The 20,032-nt window shown below is 42.9% G+C and overlaps 2 protein-coding genes across 9 annotated transcripts in view; one reads left to right on the forward strand and one right to left on the reverse strand.

Moving 5' to 3' along the window:
* The window catches only part of LOC142579157 (FHF complex subunit HOOK-interacting protein 1B), a 51,452-nt gene extending 42,627 nt beyond the window's left edge, over window positions 1-8,825 (reverse strand). For 3 of the 5 annotated variants that reach the window (XM_075689100.1, XM_075689098.1, XM_075689096.1), the window contains exons 1-4: window positions 8,640-8,825; window positions 8,076-8,220; window positions 4,287-4,542; window positions 940-1,151 (exon numbers count right to left, since the gene is read on the reverse strand). In XM_075689100.1, the coding sequence (XP_075545215.1) occupies window positions 940-1,151; window positions 4,287-4,542; window positions 8,076-8,203 (596 nt within the window). In that variant the 5' untranslated portion in view covers window positions 8,204-8,220; window positions 8,640-8,825. Of the gene's footprint in view, window positions 1-939; window positions 1,152-4,286; window positions 4,543-8,075; window positions 8,221-8,428; window positions 8,602-8,639 lie in introns of those variants that run through there. The other 2 variants (XM_075689101.1, XM_075689097.1) reach the window with 2 other exon arrangements.
* A 39-nt stretch (window positions 8,826-8,864) lies between these two features.
* Window positions 8,865-20,032, forward strand: part of POSH (SH3 domain containing ring finger posh) — a 54,302-nt gene continuing 43,134 nt past the window's right edge. For 3 of the 4 annotated variants that reach the window (XM_075689092.1, XM_075689094.1, XM_075689095.1), the window contains exons 1-7: window positions 8,865-9,329; window positions 9,963-10,150; window positions 13,666-13,976; window positions 15,836-16,049; window positions 18,721-18,816; window positions 19,234-19,274; window positions 19,356-19,447. In XM_075689092.1, coding sequence (XP_075545207.1) covers window positions 9,986-10,150; window positions 13,666-13,976; window positions 15,836-16,049; window positions 18,721-18,816; window positions 19,234-19,274; window positions 19,356-19,447 — 919 coding nt within the window. In that variant the 5' untranslated portion in view covers window positions 8,865-9,329; window positions 9,963-9,985. The remainder of the gene's footprint in view (window positions 9,330-9,962; window positions 10,151-13,665; window positions 13,977-15,835; window positions 16,050-18,720; window positions 18,817-19,233; window positions 19,275-19,355; window positions 19,448-20,032) is intronic. The other variant, XM_075689093.1, reaches the window with a different exon arrangement.

The following is a 20,032-nucleotide window of genomic DNA, read 5'->3' on the forward strand; positions in this document are numbered from 1 at the left end:
CCTCTTAGTAATGCTATAATCTGCGCTAGATTGTTTGAAACGTGCATGGGCACCTGCTTGAAAATGTTAGGCTTGATGCCTGACGTTCATGTCTGAAGCAGTTCAATATCACTTGGCATCTTTCATACTGCCGAACTATCATCGAAAGTGCAGTGCAACTACCATAAAAAATATCCTTAATTTTCCTTCCATTGTCACGCGCAGAAAATTCTCTTGCCTCTGCCCTTTCCAAAAGATCTATCATATCAGAACCAAAAGAACTACCATAATCACATGCTTAAATCACGCTGGATACAGCCAGCTCCTTTCATATCATCATGCCTTGATCATCACTGCAATGTTCATATTTCTTGAGGATATGCTGTAACATATTCTCATTTTTTTAAAACCAAAACATGATCTGAATTACCTGCCCATCTCAACCGTCAATATTACTAACCCTGACAGTTCCTGTGAAGAACTTAGCAGGTCCTTTTGATGTCTCAAGTTTTTTTTTCTGTTTGCATTTGTTTTTCCCTGCTTCGCATGCTTTTTTTTTTATGCGTGCATGCATACTGCAATGACTTGTATGTCACTATCTTCGTCATTCTATGTATCTTATGATGCATGCTATCATGTTTTTTCATGATTTTATGTTTTCTGTAAAGCGCTCCTCGTGAAATTTGCAAGTGTTCTTTCTGTACCCCTTTTCTCAACAATGCTGTAAAGCCTTGAGGGTACAATGAATAAATGAATTAATGAATTAATTAATGAACAAATAAATAAATAAATAAATAAATAAAATAAATGCAGTAGCGCTTGCTACTGCTCTCTTCGCCCGCTTGGGATGAGTACAAAATAAAGTATTCTCATGTTGGAATGTAAACAGTGGAAAGACTTACACTCATTATTAAGTTGCCACCTATCCCACAGTCTGTCCTCCCAAAAAAAGGCACACACCTGGCGGGCCCTTGGTTGGAGCTGGCACTGAAGAAGACCTCCAGCAGGTTTGGATGCTGGGAGAGGCTGACACAGAGCGTGTTGAGCAGCACCACCAGGCGCTTCTCGACCTCAAGTGGGGCACAATCAGTGCACGAGGCCAGCAAATGCAGCAGGGGCCGCAGGAAGGGCTGCTGCAGCAGCAGCTCATGATGGGAGTGACTCACGAGAACCTGCGTGGGCCAGTTTATGCGGCTGTTACATACACATCTTTAACAACATTAAACGTGTACGGCCAAACTGTTTTGACTTGTCCTTTCTTTTGCCTTATAGAAAGGTCCAAGCCCTCTAAGGCCCACAAAAAATATTGGTATGCATCAAAGTTCCTCAAGTAATCTACTACATTATTTGTTTCTACATAAACCAGTTTTGGTTTCAATACACGAGGTGGATGCATCATGATGTCACAATATACTGGCTTGCTCTGTTTCTGTGAAACAGCTGCCACATGTGAGCACAGACAGAGGAAATGCATGCCGTACTCTTTCTTATTACTGTTCTTCAGGAGCGTCATTATACCTAGCCTTACTGATATATCCGATATGTGAAATCAGCAAATTTTGCTCAGCGTAATGACATCCCAATGACACCAATGACACTAGGTCCAGCATTTCAAGATTAACTTTAGTATCAAGTGAAGATATCTTTATGTTTCTGATCCTTCATACTTGCGAAGTAGGGTCCTTTTATGAGTGAGTAACATGTGGTAGAGTCTTTACGACCTGAAGAGTACATGTCTGTACTCTTTAAAGCGTTATGATGACGATAGCTGTGGTTAATGCAGTAAATTTGTTTTACAATCGTAATTTCATTTTAAAAAAAACTCAGTGCCCTTCCACTCTGTGCAGAAGGATGACCAGCGAAGCTATGTATGTGCGCCTCTTAATGGCAAACTATACCTCCACCGTGGGTCGGCTCGGTATCGCACTATCTTCAGGATCGGCCAACATATGGAGAGTGCTGAACGCCTGCTTCACCTCCGCCGCAAGTCGGCCTGGTATTGCACTATTTTCGGGATCGGCCTACTTATGGAGAGTGCTAAACGCTTGCTTCACCTCCACCGCGGGTCGGCCCGGCATTGCACTACCTTTGGGATCGGCTCACGTATGGGGAGTTTAGTGTCTACACACAGATGCGATCCTAGAGGAACTAGCCCTTAACAGCTTCGCTGTAAAATTGGTTACGTCTTTGTGTTTCTTAATTGATTAATTAATGACGAGGACGACAAATGCGGGAGCACTGGCACGAGCGTGTTCATGCGGTAGCGCTGATGGGCGTCAATGAGCCAGCTGTGAAAGACGACGCTGGAGCCAATCATGATGATGATAGTTTTGCATTAACACACGGACATGATCCTGGGGAAAGTAGTCCTTAACAGCTTCACTGTAAAAAAGTAGTGCAGCATGCAAAAGAAAGAAAAAAAGCAGCATATCTAATGGAGAACTATTTAAGTTTACTTCAGAAACATATTTTTAATTTGCAGCCATAAGTGCTAACTTGAGAGTGAGAGTACAGATGTGATGGCCGAATAAGTTGAGAACACACTATACTGCAAGTGGCAATAAACTTACAGGCATTAAGCAGTTAACACCATATCTTAGGAAGGATGTCACAAAACGGTGGCGCTCAGCTCATTTCACACAGTGCAATTGCGTTTGCAATTTCTAGAATGGGACATTGTGCAGGCATGACAAATGAGCAGTCGACTCATTTGTGTGGGCGATTTTTAAATGTTCAGAGATGGCAGACTTGGTTGTGAGATCGCTGGTAAAAGGGAAGAAATGACAGTGTAACACATCACGGTGGCCTGCAACATTTTAATAAAAGAAGGGGTTCGAACATGAGAGAATTTTGCAACAATAGTTCCTAAATTGTTCAATCTTGATACCATCAAGACAAAATGGATAATCCTACACCAAACAGTATTTTACTCTCCCATTTTAAGCTTCTAGCAGTAGCAAAAGTCACAGCCACAGCAGCCTATGCATGTGAAACAGAAATTATCTCTGAAAAATGGAGCAAGAAAATGTTCCATAAAAAAAAAGAAAGACAGAAGGGAAAGCATAAAACATTAGATATCAGGCCATTGACAAACCTAGCATGCACATTGTGTGTACAGTCATGCAGCCTTGATGTCATGTGTACGTATAGACCTCTTCCTCCTCCAACAATACTAGATGGATTTCAATTTGCCCGGCTGTGTGCTTGTGCTGCGAATTTCACAGTCCCCCAAAAATTATTCTAAGCCCAATTAGGCCCTTCCCAAGCTCTTGTGATGTTTTGTGAAAGACTGCAAGAAAGGCCAAGACATGCCATAGTTACACTTAAAGAGGCCATGACACGCTCATCCAACAGTTCTTAGTTTATATTTGTAACTGAGAGTATAGAGGGTCCAATATGGTTATACACACAAAGAAACTGGGTTAAGGGCACATTTAGCCCTTAATTTCAATTTGAAATCGCTGCCTCTCACCTCTTCCCTGCGACAGCAACCGTCATTTTGGAAAGGCTGTGTGATATCTGGAACTGAGGAGCCACCTCTGTGTCGTTTGCTTTGAAACAGTTCGAGATAACATTGGATGCCTTTCTCTGCATGCTCTGGCATTAAACAGTGTAGCATCGACATTGCCGCTGAATTATGCTTGCAATTCCTTCACTTGTGTGATAAAATGCAGCAGCAAACTACAGAGAAGTGCTAAAACACACACTCAAAAAAAGAAAGGCTTATGGTGGCCGTGACGTATTTCCAGTTGCTGCAATCGCTTCCAGTGTTTGCAGCATACAAAAGCATAGCCTTTGAGACCTGCTTCTGTTACCTGAAGGAGTTGTTTCCGGTGGTGCCATTCATTTCATCATCAATCAGTGATGCCAGACTGCTTTATAGTTCAATTGCGACATTAAGAAATTCAAGTGCAGACTGCTTTACAGTTCAATTGCAACATTAAGAAATTTAAGTACAAGTTTTCTACTGTGCCAAATGCACTCAAATTTTGCCAGCTTGCTGTAGGGCATGTATGGTTTAACATGCAATGCATAATTTAAGCTCAATAATATGGTGCCACGGATTCTTTAATGAACTACAGCATAGGAGACAGACTTCACAGAAGGCCCTGAGGGAGGCAAGTCCCTTTGTCAAATTGTGGGCTCCAGTAACATCTTATGTACAGCCACTGCAGATCTCAACAGAAGGTAAAACATCACAAAGACTGATGCAGACACCTGTAAATCGCACATCTTTCCAAAGCATTAAAGCTGGTCAAAAAAGAAATGACAGCTCAAGAAAAGGAAAGTCTTCTTGAATTTCACACCTCGTATATCCTCAGTTGCTCCAACTTGAGGTTTGAAAGGAACTCCCCAGTGTACAGGGACCACTGGAATAGTCGATCCAGAACACCTTCCATGAGCATGTAGTCCAGTATAGGCCCCACTGATGATGGGGACATTCCTCCATTTGGTATGGATGCTTCAGTGCTTGTGGCCTCGTCAATGAGAAAGTTGACCATCTGGTCCAAATGGTTGAGCACACCTGTGATGTCATCGGCAGTGGGCATGACAGTGCCACCACTGCAGAAGTGCAAAGAAAGCTTGTCTTAGCCTGTTTACTGCTGGTACAAACTGACATTTGTACAAGATAAAGCCTCATGCAGAATTTTCTTACTGCTAATACACATACCATGTGCGTCAAAAGTTCTCGGACAGCTTTCCATCAAAAATATAGAATTTTTGAAAAAGCAAAGATATTATGGCTATGCATTATACATAAACAAAACAACAATATATGCTCGCCATATTCAAAGAATTCCCCCTTTAGTCACAACACAAGCCTTTAGATGCTTGGGGAATAAGTCCATCACAGCGAGTAAGTAGTTGTAGGAAATTTTGAACCATTCCTTCACGAGCGAATGCTTGAAGAACTGCAGATTGCAGCAGGTGGTACTGTAAGCCTTGCTCTTCAAATGATCCAAAACAGCATAGGACGTTAGACTGAGGTCAGGCGAGTTTGACAGTCAATCCTGTGCAGTAATGAAGTCAGGAAATGTGTTTCTGCAGCACTCCTGCACTGTCCTGGCTTTTTGGAAGGATGCAGAATCTTCCTGAAAGACAAATGCTTCATTTTCACATTTTTTTTCATAATATTGAGGTGACATTTGTTTTTTCAGGATGCCCTCCAGGTAATTTTCCTTGTTCAGTTTTGCCCCTTCAGAAATGAAAACAAGTTCTGACTTTCCATCAAATCTTATGGCTGCCCAGATCATTAGTTACCTTGGATGACCGGACCGCTCCATGATTCTCTGTCACTGGATTGGCTCCTGGACACTTCAAGCCACAGTCCTGTATTTTGCTTGTTTGTGCTTTGCTCTATTGTGAAAATTCTCTCATCAGAGAACACAAACATTGCAGTGGCGTGCCACCACAAAGCACCGCGTGAGCTTTCAGCAAATTTGCAGCCGTACGTCTCTCAATTGCTCTGTCAACACGTGAAGCTTTAGCACCTTGTAGCTCGTCATGTTCAAGACATTGCGACGCATTCGTCTAGCATTGTCTCAGTGATTTTCAGGTCGTTCCCCGCTTTGAGCATGCTTTGCTGTGCTTTGCATCGGATGTGTTCTCAAACCCGTTTCACATTTTTATCATTGACGGCAGTTTCAGGCCACTCACTCATTTTTCTGTCACTCATTGCTCTAAGTTCAAAGAATCGATTTGCTGTATAACATACTGTCAACCTCAGCACACAAAGTCTTTCTGAGATCACAGAATACTGCCACTGCTGGAAAAATTCTGAATTCCTGTGTATACGATGTCACCATTTTTCTGAAAAACAAAAAGTCGTAAACCTCCCTTACTGCGCAAGAAAGAAAGTGCACACACTAAAGAACTTGGGGAGAAAAAGATACCTGAAAGAAATAGGCACTTCCTTCAGATTGTCTGAAACTGGCGCTGTCCAAGGACTTTCGACGCACCTGGCAATCTTAAGAATATCTTGTGTGGAAATATGCATGCGGGAGGGGTAAGGGTTAACTGGTCAAATCCACCTTGCAAGCAGGGTGTCCAGAGTATTTTTTTATGAGCATAACACAAGCTCCTATTTCCTCACTCAAATGCACATAAAATGCATAGATGCTCTCATAAATTACTAAACTGATTTGAAGAAAACTTACTGTATCTACATAAAAAGGGTAAGTCCTAGTAACTATTACAAGCAGAACTTAGATTAGTACCATCAGAATACTACAAAATTCATAAAGTTAGAAAATCAAAATGCAATTATGCAAACTACAATTGCCACTACTAGTAGTGAAAGTGGGGAGTCTAAGGTCTACAGCTTAGGTGAAACTGCTACTCAATATAAGTCTTTCAAAAGACCCATTTATAACTTGTTCAAACAGTATTAAAAAGAAATGCACCCCATATCAACTACAGAAGTACAACAATATTTCTAATCAATGCATTAGACGTAAGTGTGACATCTGTTGTTGCTGTGGGGATAGAACCTCAAACATTAAGCTTAAATTCCTAAAATTTTCACATTTTGTGACTTCTTGCTCAACAAGAGTAACCAATGAAAATGCATGAACATTATCCACAGACACATGTGGTCTACCTCAGCATAGATGCAAAGTTCTTCACCAAAAGCCTATTAAGGTATAGAATAATGGTAGAATACCCTGCACTGGATAGACGTTATGCACAGATGCAAGAACACTTCTATAGAGTGCGTAAATGGTGTGCATTAGAGCACAGTGGAGGTTGTCTACAAGTGACTGCAATGCTGGAAATGGTATCTTAGCATGCACATAAGGGTTTTGCTCCCCTGCATTGCAGAAATCTATCCTGAGCTTAGGCAACTCAGGAACCAGAAGGATATCAGAAAGGTGTCCCTTTCTATTTCTTAGTCCTTATCTAGTCACACTTGGATTCAAGAACATGGGTTCTCGAACTTTCAGTCACTGAAGCACTCATTAACCCCCTCACTGGTTACTTGAAGAGGTTGCCTCAGGGACCTCATCAAGCATGTTTATTCTTGCTTTCTAGACAAAATCTGCATAGGCAATCAGATGTTGTGCTGTGGTCAAAGCAATTAAAATCAAGTTATGTTTAAATTTGTTGGGGTTATGGCTTAGGTGCTTTAACAATACCAGAAACAGTATATGCAATAAATCAATGAAATAGGCAATGCTGCATACCGAAAATCATGGCACTAACACCAAGGTAAATTGAAGGCAGTTGGCTCAAACCTTGGTTTCAAATAAATTAACTCTGCATCTTGATTTTGAATCAAAGCAGCAAATGTAACTTCAGGCTGACAGGCTGTCACAAGTGCTTAGCCTGTTTCGCCAACCCCCTTGATGGATGATGTTTGTCAACGGCCTGTCTTATTTAAACCTGTCTCTATGGGTCACCTTCGGCCTTTCTTCAAGACTCCTGGGGACCTACAATTAAATGTTATTCAGTCTACACACAAGAAACTTGAGGTCTTTGGAATTATTTCAGTGTTTACAATAACACTCAGATATCGAATTCAAGGTCTGCATTTTGATATGGGGGCAAATTAATTCCTCTGCCTAGGTAAACACATGCGCGATATACATGGCATATGACCGTGTTCGTTACAGCGAAAAGAAATGTCACCTGGCATTACATTATTTGAAGCTAGGTCATAATAAGGTACGAAAACAAACAGGGTCCGTCGGGTCCCTTTAACAGTAGCGGGTTTATGCAAAACATACCCCGTGTCATTCAGCGATTTGTGCATTACCAAATAAACTAACGCGGCAAACTCAAAAACAAGGCCAAGGCTGTTTTAGAGTGGATTGTGAGTGGGCATTGTGAGGCGTTATGACTTCACTGAATACATAGCTATCAAGAGCTACCTGAAAATGCAGGGTCGCTGCATACTCAGTTGAATATTTGAGTACGGTGAAGCGTGATAGACGGGAGAAAGTAAGGCGAGACAGACGAGACAAGCCCAGTTGGATAATGGGACGGCGGAGATTAAAATGCATCGGAATGCGTGAGCAACAAGACTCCCTTTGCAATCTTAACAAGGCGAAATCTGGTTTCACAGAGCCACAGAAGGTGATGTTACGGCGACCTACCTCGACTTCTCGATGACTTCGAGGGCGCGAAGCCAGTGCATCCTGAAGGCCTCGATGACAGTCTCGGGCTCCACATTGCGTAGTATGGGTGGCCTGCTTCGACGCAGGCTCGCTCGCAACCAGCTCATGACGACGCTTCACGTAGCTGTTATACGAAAAAAAAAATGCATTCTGAGTCTTCAGTTTCGTGTTGCCTCGCGCGTTTCTACGGGTTGGTTCTGTAATTTGAAACGTGTGAAGCGACTTCTCTTTGATAGCAACAGTGCATTGGAACGTCGGCCCAGCTCCCCACAGAGATATGTTCACACCTGTGCAACCGCTCTAATGAGAAAGTGCATACAAGTGTCGCTAACCTTTGAATGCAGACGGAAACTTCGCGACTCAGAGTACATGAATGAATAAATGGCCGTTATGTATCCTTGAAGTGCCGTAATACCGACTGAGAAAGGCGGCAAGGTCTCTTGATATATGCTCATAACTACTGACGCCGTGTTTCAACAACCACCTGAGACTGAGACCCCGACGCATGGACCATATTTGAGAGAAATAATGTTCAAAGCTTACAAGCTGGCAGCACGGTTGAAGCGGAGTACCGGCTGAGTTTCGTTACATGGTCTGTCCGTTTCCAGCGACATGCGACAATGTGAATCTAAAGAAAATTAAAAAAAAAACGTATACACGACAAGTTCAATGAGTTCAATAACGGACACCCATCACGACTCCTTCGCCATGATAAACCATGAGCCGGAAATGACCTACCCTCGCCACCCTCGCGCCCCCGTGCTCCAGACATCACATCCGCTTATGCATTTGTCATTCACTTGTCTAAAAACTGCGGTAATACGGGAAACTGATACCATTTGCTGCGGGGAATGGTACTTTCGCGCCATATTTCTCTAGTTCCTGCTTAAGTAAGAAATAGCTTTCGTTGCTCTTGGAATTTGTTTCGTTGTGGTGGTGTGTGCGAGGTAGCTTGAGCGTGTGAGGTCTCGCTTCGGCAAGTCCAAAATGTGGGCAGAGGCCTCCGGATGGTTGGGGTAGTTCCAGCCTGACTGGCGACTGCATTATTTTTTCATGGAAGCGTACAGTCTGCTGTGAGATCGACTTGTGAGCAGTGTGTGCTGTATCCAATAGTGATGCGGACTCTACATATCGTCGAGTGTGTGTCGCTGCATTGATCGCACCATGTGAAGAAAAAAAAAAAAAAAAGGATGGAGATAGCTCTGCGGTCGAAGAGCACGATCATGTTTAAAGGTGAGTGGGCGCTCCACAGCCTGCATAGCTGCCATTAATGTATCTGCTGTAGAATTGCGGGGGATTTTGCTCATGTGGAACAGCGCGGCGGTCGCTACGAAAGTAGGCAGCGTTCTTTTTGTCGTGTTTATTGATCGCACCTGCAGCTCCCAATAGGCCTACCTGTAATTTGTGGGTGCAACTTTTGTGGGTAGTACGAGCTATTGGTTATAGTCGTTGTAATAACTTAGCGCCGTGTAAGCTCTGAAATGCAGTCACCTCTTCTATTTCCACCGATTTCGTTTTACAGCAACGCGCAACGACTGTATGGCCGCACACGGTTCGCGAAGAATGCGACCAATTATGCAAATGCGGGGCGCCTATAACTTCGTTGTCACTTGTGATTCGGAAGCTGTCATCCGGCGTGACAATGCGCACTCTACGCTCCCACTCTGAAATAGGATAATGAGCGCATGAGGCTCTGTTTTTAAGCGTAGCACATCGCATGAGTATCTGTCGTTAGGACGCGCGGGCTCCTCCGTCAGCAGCGCTTAAGAGCCGCCTATGGTAGGTCGACACGCAATTTATTCATTGTGTTATTACAATAACAGCTCGTGTTGATCACTGTCCGGTGTTTTTCATGCCTTGAAACAGCTCAGGTGTGGTGAAGCATCGGGATGGATGAGGCGTTCCTGACGGACCTGCTCGAGTGCTCTGTCTGTCTTGAGCAGCTAGACAGCACAAGCAAAGTACTTCCTTGCCAGCACACCTTCTGCAGGCGCTGCCTGGATGAGATCGTTCACTCGCACAAGGAACTTCGTTGTCCGGAATGCCGGATACTGGTAAGGCTGTGTTGCAACCTCTTGCACAGGCTTCACAACACCGGGACGCTTCTTGTCGTTGCTGCAGTATGCTTACATTGTTTATTAATATTATATCTCGCAGCTTCGTGTAGCTTCAGTTTAAGTTTCTGTAGCATGCGAGTCTGTCTCGAAAGCGCAGTGTTTTAGTTAGTATTCATACAGAAACATGCAAAAGAAAAAGAGCATGGGGCTCATTCACACCAGCGACTTGAGGAGGTCTCACAACCGGTTGTGACTGGGGGCCAGAAAGCGACTCTTGGCGCCCATTGTCCACACTGGCAAGCACGACCTGGCAGTCACCACACTGAAAATTCTCGCATTTGATGGTTTTCACATCTGCTCATACCACTTTCACCACGTAAAGTAAGCCAATGAGTAAGCATAAGCATATACAGGCACCCAGTTCCTGATTATCTTATTGGTTCAGAAGCGTTGCTACTGCAATCGCACAACCGAAAAATCGAGCAGTGAGCAACTGACTCAAAACAGCAGCTTTCTGACCAAAGCGATCGTTTGCGACCAGTTGCTCAGCGATCAGCTTGGTTGCATGAACTCTGCAAGTCACTCGCCGCAGTGGCTTAGCGGCTATGGTGCTGTGCTGCTAAGAATGAGGTCGTGGGAACAAACGCCAGTTATGGTGGCTGCATTTAAATGGGAGCAAAATGCAAAAACGTCCATGTCCTGTGCATTAGGGACATGTTAAAGAGCCTCTGGTGAAAATTAATCCGGAGTTCCCTACTACAGCATGTCTCATAATCAAATGGTTGTTTTGGCATGTAAAATCTAAGAATTGCATTCAATTCAACCTCCCACGTTCTTGGGTTTTTGTATTTTCCAGTATGAACATTTTCAAAGGTGGCTGACTGCCTAATTGCTTTGCTGCTGTTACACCCCATATTTGGTTCGTATTGATTGAGAAAGAATTGTGGTAATATGACAGCTTGATACTAAGAGGAAGATATGTAGCTGGGAAGGTTGTGCAGGGTGTAGAACATATAACCTGTGATTGAGTAGCAGAATGGTATCCAAGAGATGCTAAACAGCAGAAGTTGGCAGAGGATTAGATGGAATAATCTCTGCTTTTTTTTTTGCTGGAGTGCCACTAGATTACAGAATGCATACTGAAGGAAGGAAATTGCAAGTGCTTCAGTTTGATGTTTCAAGTATATGTGTAATTTGTTACACATCACTTCATCTGCTGCCTGAAAACCCGAACAAACACAATGCTTAATAAGCAAATAAAGTTGTTTTTTGTACCTGTTAGTATAATTCAAATTAATTTGAATCAACATTGAGTTGTTTGGCTTTGCGATATGGCTTTTGAGAGAGCCCTTCTTTTTTTCCTCATTGAACATAATTGGGCTGTAATCATTATGGATGATCATTACTTATGGGTGTTAAGCAGTTTTTCTTGTGGGACCCCTCACACCCGTACTCTTGGGACAAAGGAACGACAGTACACAGTAGTGCAAACAATCACAAGGGCATTTATTGCACCTTTCATAAATCAATGCCTGCTAGCCGAGTTGCTATCCACAAAACATGCCGATGGGCGCGCGACAAATCTAGAAGTCTGACTCACCGCGACCGGAAGCGAGCGAATATGTTCGCCCCATGCTGGATCCCAAGGCCTGGTCGTTCGCGTGTATGGTCACGCGAATCGTGGCGCGTTCGAGGGCGGCCACGCGAGGCGGTCTCGCAGAAGCATGGGTCGGCGCGCACGCGGGAGACGTCCCCGCCGCGCGCCGACCGGGCAAGAGGGTCGCTGCACGTGCGGCACGACCGTCCCGCTTCCTGTCTCGAACCCAACAACCCGAGCGCCTTGTCTCCCGACGCCCGAGTAACCCCGCAGCGGCGCGACGCTCGCGCCATCTCTCGCACCGCGCTTGTACCACTCCAACCGCCGTGGGCGAAGCCGCCCTGCAGGAGACGAGCCATGCGGGAAAACTAGATCTCAGGGGAGGCGTGAGAGTCACGCATCCCCACATTCTCATGACACATAGAGGTCTTCGATAATATTATCTCAATGCACGGATCAAAATGATATGAACGAGCACACAACGCCATCAGTTTGCAGCGGGCTGAGCAAACATACACAATCCGTCTACAGCAAGCAAAGGAAATTGTGACAAGGTCCAGTGTGGCCTGTTCTTTGTGATATTGGCACAAATTGGTAAGACAATTAGAACTCTGGATTGGAGGCTGAGCGGGTTAAGATTTCTGTCTCATAATTTTGAAGTTGTAGAAACTACCACGTGCTTCTTGCACATAAAAAGGTGATGTTTACCAAACATGAAGGGTTGGTTAAAAATATATTTTAATTTGAAACTAAAGTTGGTCACAATATGCTGGACCTAGCGTCATCAACATTATCGTGACATCATGATAGAGCGACAGTTGTTGAAATTGTATAACAGTGAGGTTAGGGATGGTGGCATTGCTCATAATAATAAGAGTGCTGCACACGTTTCTTGAGCACTCTTATTAGCTGCAGGAACTGGTTCAGAAACTGAGCCATTTAGTCATGATGCATTCACTTCCTAGGCACTGAAACTGAAACCGGTTCACAGGAAGAAGTATTATGGTAAATTATTTAGGGCACCCTGATCTCTGCCAGTATTACTTCTTAGAGGGTTTAAGAGTTTAGACTTCCATATAACACAACACAAAAAAAGACATTGAAAATTTTATGCCAACCCTAATGGGACCAACAAAATTGATTTAATTATCCAGCGTGTTGAATTAAACAAGATGCAGAAAAATTGCCACAACACACTGCTGATTCCTTTGGCAGCATGGGCCCAAGTCTAACACAACCCTTAACCAAATCCGCACCCACTTTATATGTGTCCAGTATAAAAAACTAATGTAAAAATGACATCAAAGCTCCTAAACAAAGTGGAAACCTCATGTGCACCTGATTTTTTTAGCAAGAGAAATGGTCAAGATTATATCATGTGTTGCACAATTGCAGTCAGCTTCGCCACAATACAATCGTGTTATGCGGCAAAGCATACGAACGCTGCGAAGCAGATTTTAATTTTGTATCCAATTGCACCACGCAGGCAATTTCTGATCCCATTTTCATGAAAAAAAAAAGTGCACGTTAGGATTGTGTAAGTACTATAATCAGAGTTTGTGAAGTACGATTATTGCTTAAAAATCTTCGTAAGGCAGGCAGAAGATGGGCATTCTTGATGGGAGATTGACATGTGTGCAACACATTAACTGTTCCTTAAGCTCCACTGATACAGGCAGTGGCACACAAAAGGGTCGCTATTGGGGTGACCCCAGGGGTCAGGTGCATTCCTGCTGACTGATCAAGTTCGAATTACCTGGTGAAGGCCAATTTTATGATCGAAATAAAAAGAAGTTTGGGCTCATAGAAATGCATGGGTGCTGGCTGGGACATTTCGGTTAGGATAGAATTAGCCTAAAAATAGAACTAACGGGAGCCTATTATATTCATTAAATTTTAAGCTTTTGCATTGCAGGTTGAGTGCTCAGTGGACGAGCTACCGCTCAACATCCTTCTGGTCCGTCTTCTGGAGGGCATCAAAAACAACCCACGACTTGGTGGCGGCAGCAGCAGTGGCGGCAGCCGGTCACCTTCGGGTGCCCTCCTGGGCAGTTCCTCTCTCATCGGCCATGTGAGGCCCCTGCTGGCCAGCCAGCCCTTGTCAGCTAGTCCACGAGGGGACACCACCTCGGGTCGTGGCGATGGGGTGCGCACTCTTGTCAAGCAACTGGTGCCGCAAATGCCCTGTGCCAAAGCCCTCTACTCCTATGATGCCAAGGACCCAGGGTGAGTGCCTAGTGGACACTTGGGTGAACAGGCATTAGTGTGGGGTGCACTGAAACTAATTTTGAAGTAGTGGAAGAATTCCATGATAAAACAAAAATTGGAGTGGAGAGTTCTGGATTAATTTTGGCCACCTGGGGTTCTTTCGCAAATAGCCAAAGCCCCCCGCGCATGCGTTTTTACATTCCATTAACATCAAAATACAGCGACTGCTGCCAGCAATCATACCTGCACCCTTGTGCTCAGCAGCAAAACACTAAAGTCACTGAGCCACCGTGGCAGGTTCCATGAATAACATTAGGCCTTTGTTTCTTCTTTTCATTGGTTATTTTGAAGAACAAACCTTCCCTAGCCAGGACAGCTGCATCAGTTAAAAGGGGATAGAATGCAAAAATACCAGTGTACTGAAATTTCAGCGAGTATTGAGGGAACACTAAAAGAGAAAAACAAGTTCAGCTGTTCTGGTAAATTGTGCATCTCCAATAACAAAAAGACCACTCTTACTATGGCAGGTGACTATAATGATAAGCCAGAGAACATAGTGCCAAGCACTGCCTTGAAGTTCCCACACCAGCCAGCTGTTACATTGTGTATTGCGATGCCATCTGCTTGAGTCTAATTAATATTTAATCAATAAAGGTGGGCTCCATTGTATTGTAAGGGAGTCAGACTGAATTTAGCAAGTTTTGAGAACATTTGCTGCACCAGAACGGCCAAATTATGAGAAAGTACTTGGAAATCCATGGCATTACACTGACCTTCCGGCGCTGTGGCTGTGACGCAAAATAATGAAATGGAAGCTTGGCCATCATTTTCTCTTTGCACATTCTTCACACTCGGATGTAGCTTTGGGAAGTATTCACTAGCAGAATCTCGGTTTGAGCTAGTTATGGTGTTTACTTTTCCTGAAGTTTGGGGCATAAAATTCTTACAATTTTGAGTTGCAAGTATGGCATATGAACAATGTATGACTATTTTGTATTGGTGTCCGATGAAGAGCATAGTGGATACTCACTTCATTTGCACTGCAGTGGGATCTCCCAAAGCAAAAAGTATGGAAATGCCTGAGTTAGAATACCATTGAGTTTCAGTTGTTACACTTCGGTGCAGCTTGAAAGCAACCATTCAGCTTATATTAACTGAAATTTATATATGACCAAGAGATCAAGAGTGCGCACATTCATCCTAAGCACCAGGATAATAAATTTGATCACTGGACAAGGCCTTTGACAAAGGCCTGCAGCCACTGTTTTGTCGATTACTAGCTTTTGTGAACTTTCTTTCATTGCTGTCTTCACTGTGCCTTGTCAAATTAAGTTTTGTCCTCGACATGTTTTTCGCTGTTCCTTGTTTTACTCTTTTACAAAGAGTAATCTTGTTGACTTGATTTTTCTTTCTTTTGTTGCTACATAGTTATTCCTATCAGCATTGGACCTTGACAGGAGGCTCCAATACAGTAATTGATGATGGTACCGCTTATTGTATTTCACGTTTGCTAAAACTGTAACTACTGTTAGTATTTGTCGTTACACATTACTAAGCTTGTTTTTTTTTTAATGTCTAGGAATAAATTAAACAATAATTCTATTTGAAAATTGTAGCGTTACACTCTTATGAGATGGCTGTGTGCCTTAGAGTTGCTGACTTTTGAAGACATTGTCAGTTGTCTCTGTGGCCTTGGTGTTTCAGTCTGTTGTGTAAACGCACTTAACAGTGTAGCTTTATCGAGTGCCATGGCAGTACACTATTGACATCCAGATACAAGGCCCCCTGTAGTAGTAGTAAGTAGTAGTTCTTGAATAGTAGAAAAAGGAAGCTTTAGTTTCCGCCAGAGTTGTTTAAATGAAACTGTGATCTTGCAGGGACTTGGCATTCCGCAAGGGGGACATAATAGTTCTGCGCAAGCGAGTGGACCAGAACTGGTTCCACGGGGAGCTGGGCGGCAAACAAGGCTTTGTGCCAGCCAGCTATGTCCAAGTGGTTGTGCCCCTGCCATCTCATATCCCTCAGTGCAAAGCCCTCTACGACTTCCGCATGGGTGACAACGATGAGAAGGATTGCCTGACGTTTCTCAAGGTGTGTACGCCCTTCTCTCTCTTCTTGTGAGCCCCTGTTGGCTATGTGTGTGTACTGCCACATGCCTTTTCGGTTTAAATAACATCACTGTCATTGGCAAACTGCATCACGCAAAGTAGTAATGTGCCTAGCTGAGCTAGTTAGTAGGTGGGCAAACATAGCTAAACGAGGGGCACAGAACAGTATTACGAGCAGCATACATGGGAAGTCATATGAGCCATTTGCTGTTCATTGGAGCAGGCTGTCACATATCAGCATTCCTTTTTTTGGGCCCAATATTAAAGAAATCGCCTACCTTTGTGATTGGTGAGTCTTTGTGCTTTACCCATTGAGTGATCTGCTGTTATCTGTCTGTTTTTATTACGATTCTCTTCTTCCCCTTTTAAGGATTATAAGCCATCTCATGCGCTAAACCTTTCAGTTGATGGTCACTACAGTGTACTGTGTTCTCTTGTTCTGTGTCCTCCCAATTTTGTGCTATTTACTCCCAAATCATTCGAAGGTCGCCAAATAGTTTAGAGCACTTCAGATAAGTGCAATGTGTAGGACTCGTCTTAGTCATTTTGGCCTTAACATTTCTGTTGCAGAAATCAGCCTAGTGAACTCTAATAATGTAGTATGACAGCAAGGTTCGTGCAATGTGTTTATACAGTATGAATGGTTATGAGGTCTATGGCCAAATCCTTAAGATGGTGCTGAGGGTTACAGTAAACTTTTATAAAAGAAAAGTGGGCTTTGTGACTCTCAAGTAAAGCTGTTGTACCTTTAAGTTCTCTCTCTCTCTGTCATTCACAGAAAGGTCCACATAAATTGGCAATGCTGGCAGGTGCAAAAGGTTTTGATACCAAGAATAGCTTGAGTGCATAGCAAAAATAAATCTTAGAAAATCGTCCAAATGCACTTTAACGTATGTTTCAAATGCTGCAGAGGCGAAGAATAGAGCACAGTGACAATGGGCTTAAAAGAGAGGAATGTGGTGGCAAGCAAGGGACAGTTAGCTTGCTTTAGTGGCAGCTCAACAATGACAACGCAGCCCTTTCGGTCTGTTTTTGGTGTTCCTGAGAACAGCATTTGTGGCAGGATGAAAGAGATAAATGATTAGTCTGTGCTTGGGCCACCATCCTGTTTGCAGTTGTTGCAGAGTTGTTTTACAGATACACAATATCAAATGAGCAATCAGCCATACAGAGGACGATGTGTTGTGGTTCACAGACAGGAATAAAGTTTTGTCTGAGAGTGATGGTGATGGACATTAATTGTTAATTAATTTTTATTCTTGTAAGTTAAACATTTCTGGTTTCATCTGTTCCTTATTGCCAGAATCCAGGGCATTCTACACTTTTCTTGCTAAAACATCAAGTGCATATTAGGTTTATACTTTGTTTAGGTGCTCAAATGTAATTTCTACTTTAGTTATATTAGTTATTTATTTTCTACCCATAAATAGTGGATGTGCGTTCGATTCTACGGTGTTAGGATTAGGCAAATACTGCCAAATGAATCAGCAGTGTTTTGGTGTTTTCTCCGCCTCTTGTTTAATTCAACCTGCTGGATAATTAGATCAGTTTAGTTGGTGCTGTCAGAGTCTAATTAATGGAAATTGACTGTATCTACTATTGCTAGCGCTCTTGAATATTCATGGCAGGAAACAATAAATGAAATAGCATTGGCAAAACAAAAGGCAGTTGTTAAAGTAGACATGTGTTGTATTTGCATGATACAATGTGTTACTTTTTGCACTTTTGTTTAAACTATTGAGTAATTGTTGCTTGCCGGCAACACTGAAAACCTGTGCATTGTCACTGATACTGACATTTCACTAAGTTTGCTAAAAAATTATTTAGTGCCCTGTTGTTGTAGGGAAAAATTACCAAAGTATTCAGGGTATTATCAGCGTCATCACGCATGAATGCCACTGGTTCTGGTAACTATTTGCTATTGACGAGGCATGTTGAAGACTCGTTGAACTATTTTTCTATGGTGTCAGCCCTTAGTCGAGCCACCATCCTTCTTGGCTTACCCTCGCATGCTTTCACTAGCACCCGAAGCATACAGCACAGGATGTGATAGGCTCTTATCGCACTTGTATTATATATGGAAAATGATGCTGCTCTATTTTGACATTCGCTCTTGGTGGCACTGTGCGTGATTCAAGATGTGTGTTCGCAACCAGCTGCTTGTAATTCAGCCATTTGACAATCTGCACCCGAGGAAGTTTCCATTTATTGTCTCGGTATGCCTTTGCGACGGCAGTGAAATTTAGTTATATTGAAATTGTGTATAAACACTCTTCGTTATATTGAGATTGTAAATCCATGGTGTTCTTATGACAAGAAGTTATAGAAAGTTAAATACTTTGTGGTATCGATAATTTTATTATAGTGAGGTTCGTTATATGGAGGTTTAACTTTACTACGTAACGAAATTTTCTGATTAATTACTTCAAAAAAGAGCAAGAGACTTACCTTTGGGATATATCTGTATGCGCTTTAGCTTTTTTAGCTCCATACTGACGTGATTCTGGCATGTTTCCAGCCAATCACTGAGAAATTGTGAAAAAGAGGAGAGGTAGACATAATGGCTAACATAATGTCGCATGACATGAAATGTCTCCCTTGTGCCTTTGTAACGAGTGTTTTCTGTAACCTGATGCCTTTGGAATGCCTTCCAGGGTGATGTGATTACTGTGATTCGGAGGGTGGACGAAAATTGGGCTGAAGGAAAACTGGGGGACCGAATTGGAATCTTCCCAATATCGTTTGTTGAGGTGAGTTGCAGCATGGATTGGTGCTGTTCTCTGCGTGCTTTCTTGGTGTCTGCACATCATTGGCAGTCATACATTTGAAACATATACACTGGTCTTTTACACATACGTGAATAATCTTTTGCAAGTGATAGCTAGTTGAGGGACTGCGTATCTTGATGCATGGGCCCACTGTACTCCTTTTCTTGTCTGCATGCCTGTATTTATACATTGGCTTCCATTTCTATAATCTAAAATTTTTTAGATTTTGTGCTTATTGTTGCGTTGCATTTGCTCAAATGTTGCAGCAAGATTGCATATTATAGTCCTGATCATTTAATGTAGCTCTTGGCTTTGTTAGCTGCTTGGTTTGTTAAGGGAAAAGATGCGAGGTTGACTGTGACGATTGCTCATGTTTCTTTGTGTCTGTGCGCATCGCAGATGAATGCCGCTGGAAAGGCACTAATGAAGCTGTCTAACAAGTAAGTTGCAATTGCACACTTGCACTCCTTCATCAAGGCCGAGAGCATCAGTAATTTCGACCTTTAATACTACCCCTGCAGTGTTCAAGTGGGTCCTTCGAGAGTTGCCCCTCCAACGCCTAATTCTGAAGCACCAAGCCAAACAGTCATTCCAGCTGGTAGCACTCCATCAGGCAAGTTCTTTCCTGATCACGTAGAATGTTTGCGTCGCATAGAAGCTTTACCTCAAAGTTGCATATTTTCTTGAGAATATTTATGCAGTCATTTTAGCTTGCCAACAGTCTGTGAACCGTGCCATAGCATCCCAACTACTTCAGCGCTGGCCAGCAGCATTTTCAATTGGTACTATATCAAACTGAAGAGCACAGACCATTCATGAAACAAGGCTTGTTTTGCCTCCAAAACGAGATAAACATGATTTGTATAGCCCTACAGGGTTATACACTGGGGAGAACATTGACAATGTTCATTGTTTAAATAAATGGTTGTAGTACACTGTAAAGTATGAAGACCTTAGATTACATTTGGCACTGGCACTGGTTGTTGCATCTCCGGTATATTCAGTGGGAAGAAATTTAAAGTTTCTGGTCCATAGATGAATACTACAGTACTATATGCTTTAGCACATATATCGTATTTATGCGATTCTTACGCGCCCTCAATCGTAACGCTCTAAAAAGGAAAAGTCCTTCACAGTTCCACACACCTGATTCTTTTATACAGAAATAGAACTTTCTCTTATTTGGAAAAAACAAAAA

The sequence above is a fragment of the Dermacentor variabilis genome, chromosome 4 (genome assembly GCF_050947875.1).
Source record: "Dermacentor variabilis isolate Ectoservices chromosome 4, ASM5094787v1, whole genome shotgun sequence".
In the NCBI taxonomy this organism is placed as follows: domain Eukaryota; kingdom Metazoa; phylum Arthropoda; class Arachnida; order Ixodida; family Ixodidae; genus Dermacentor; species Dermacentor variabilis.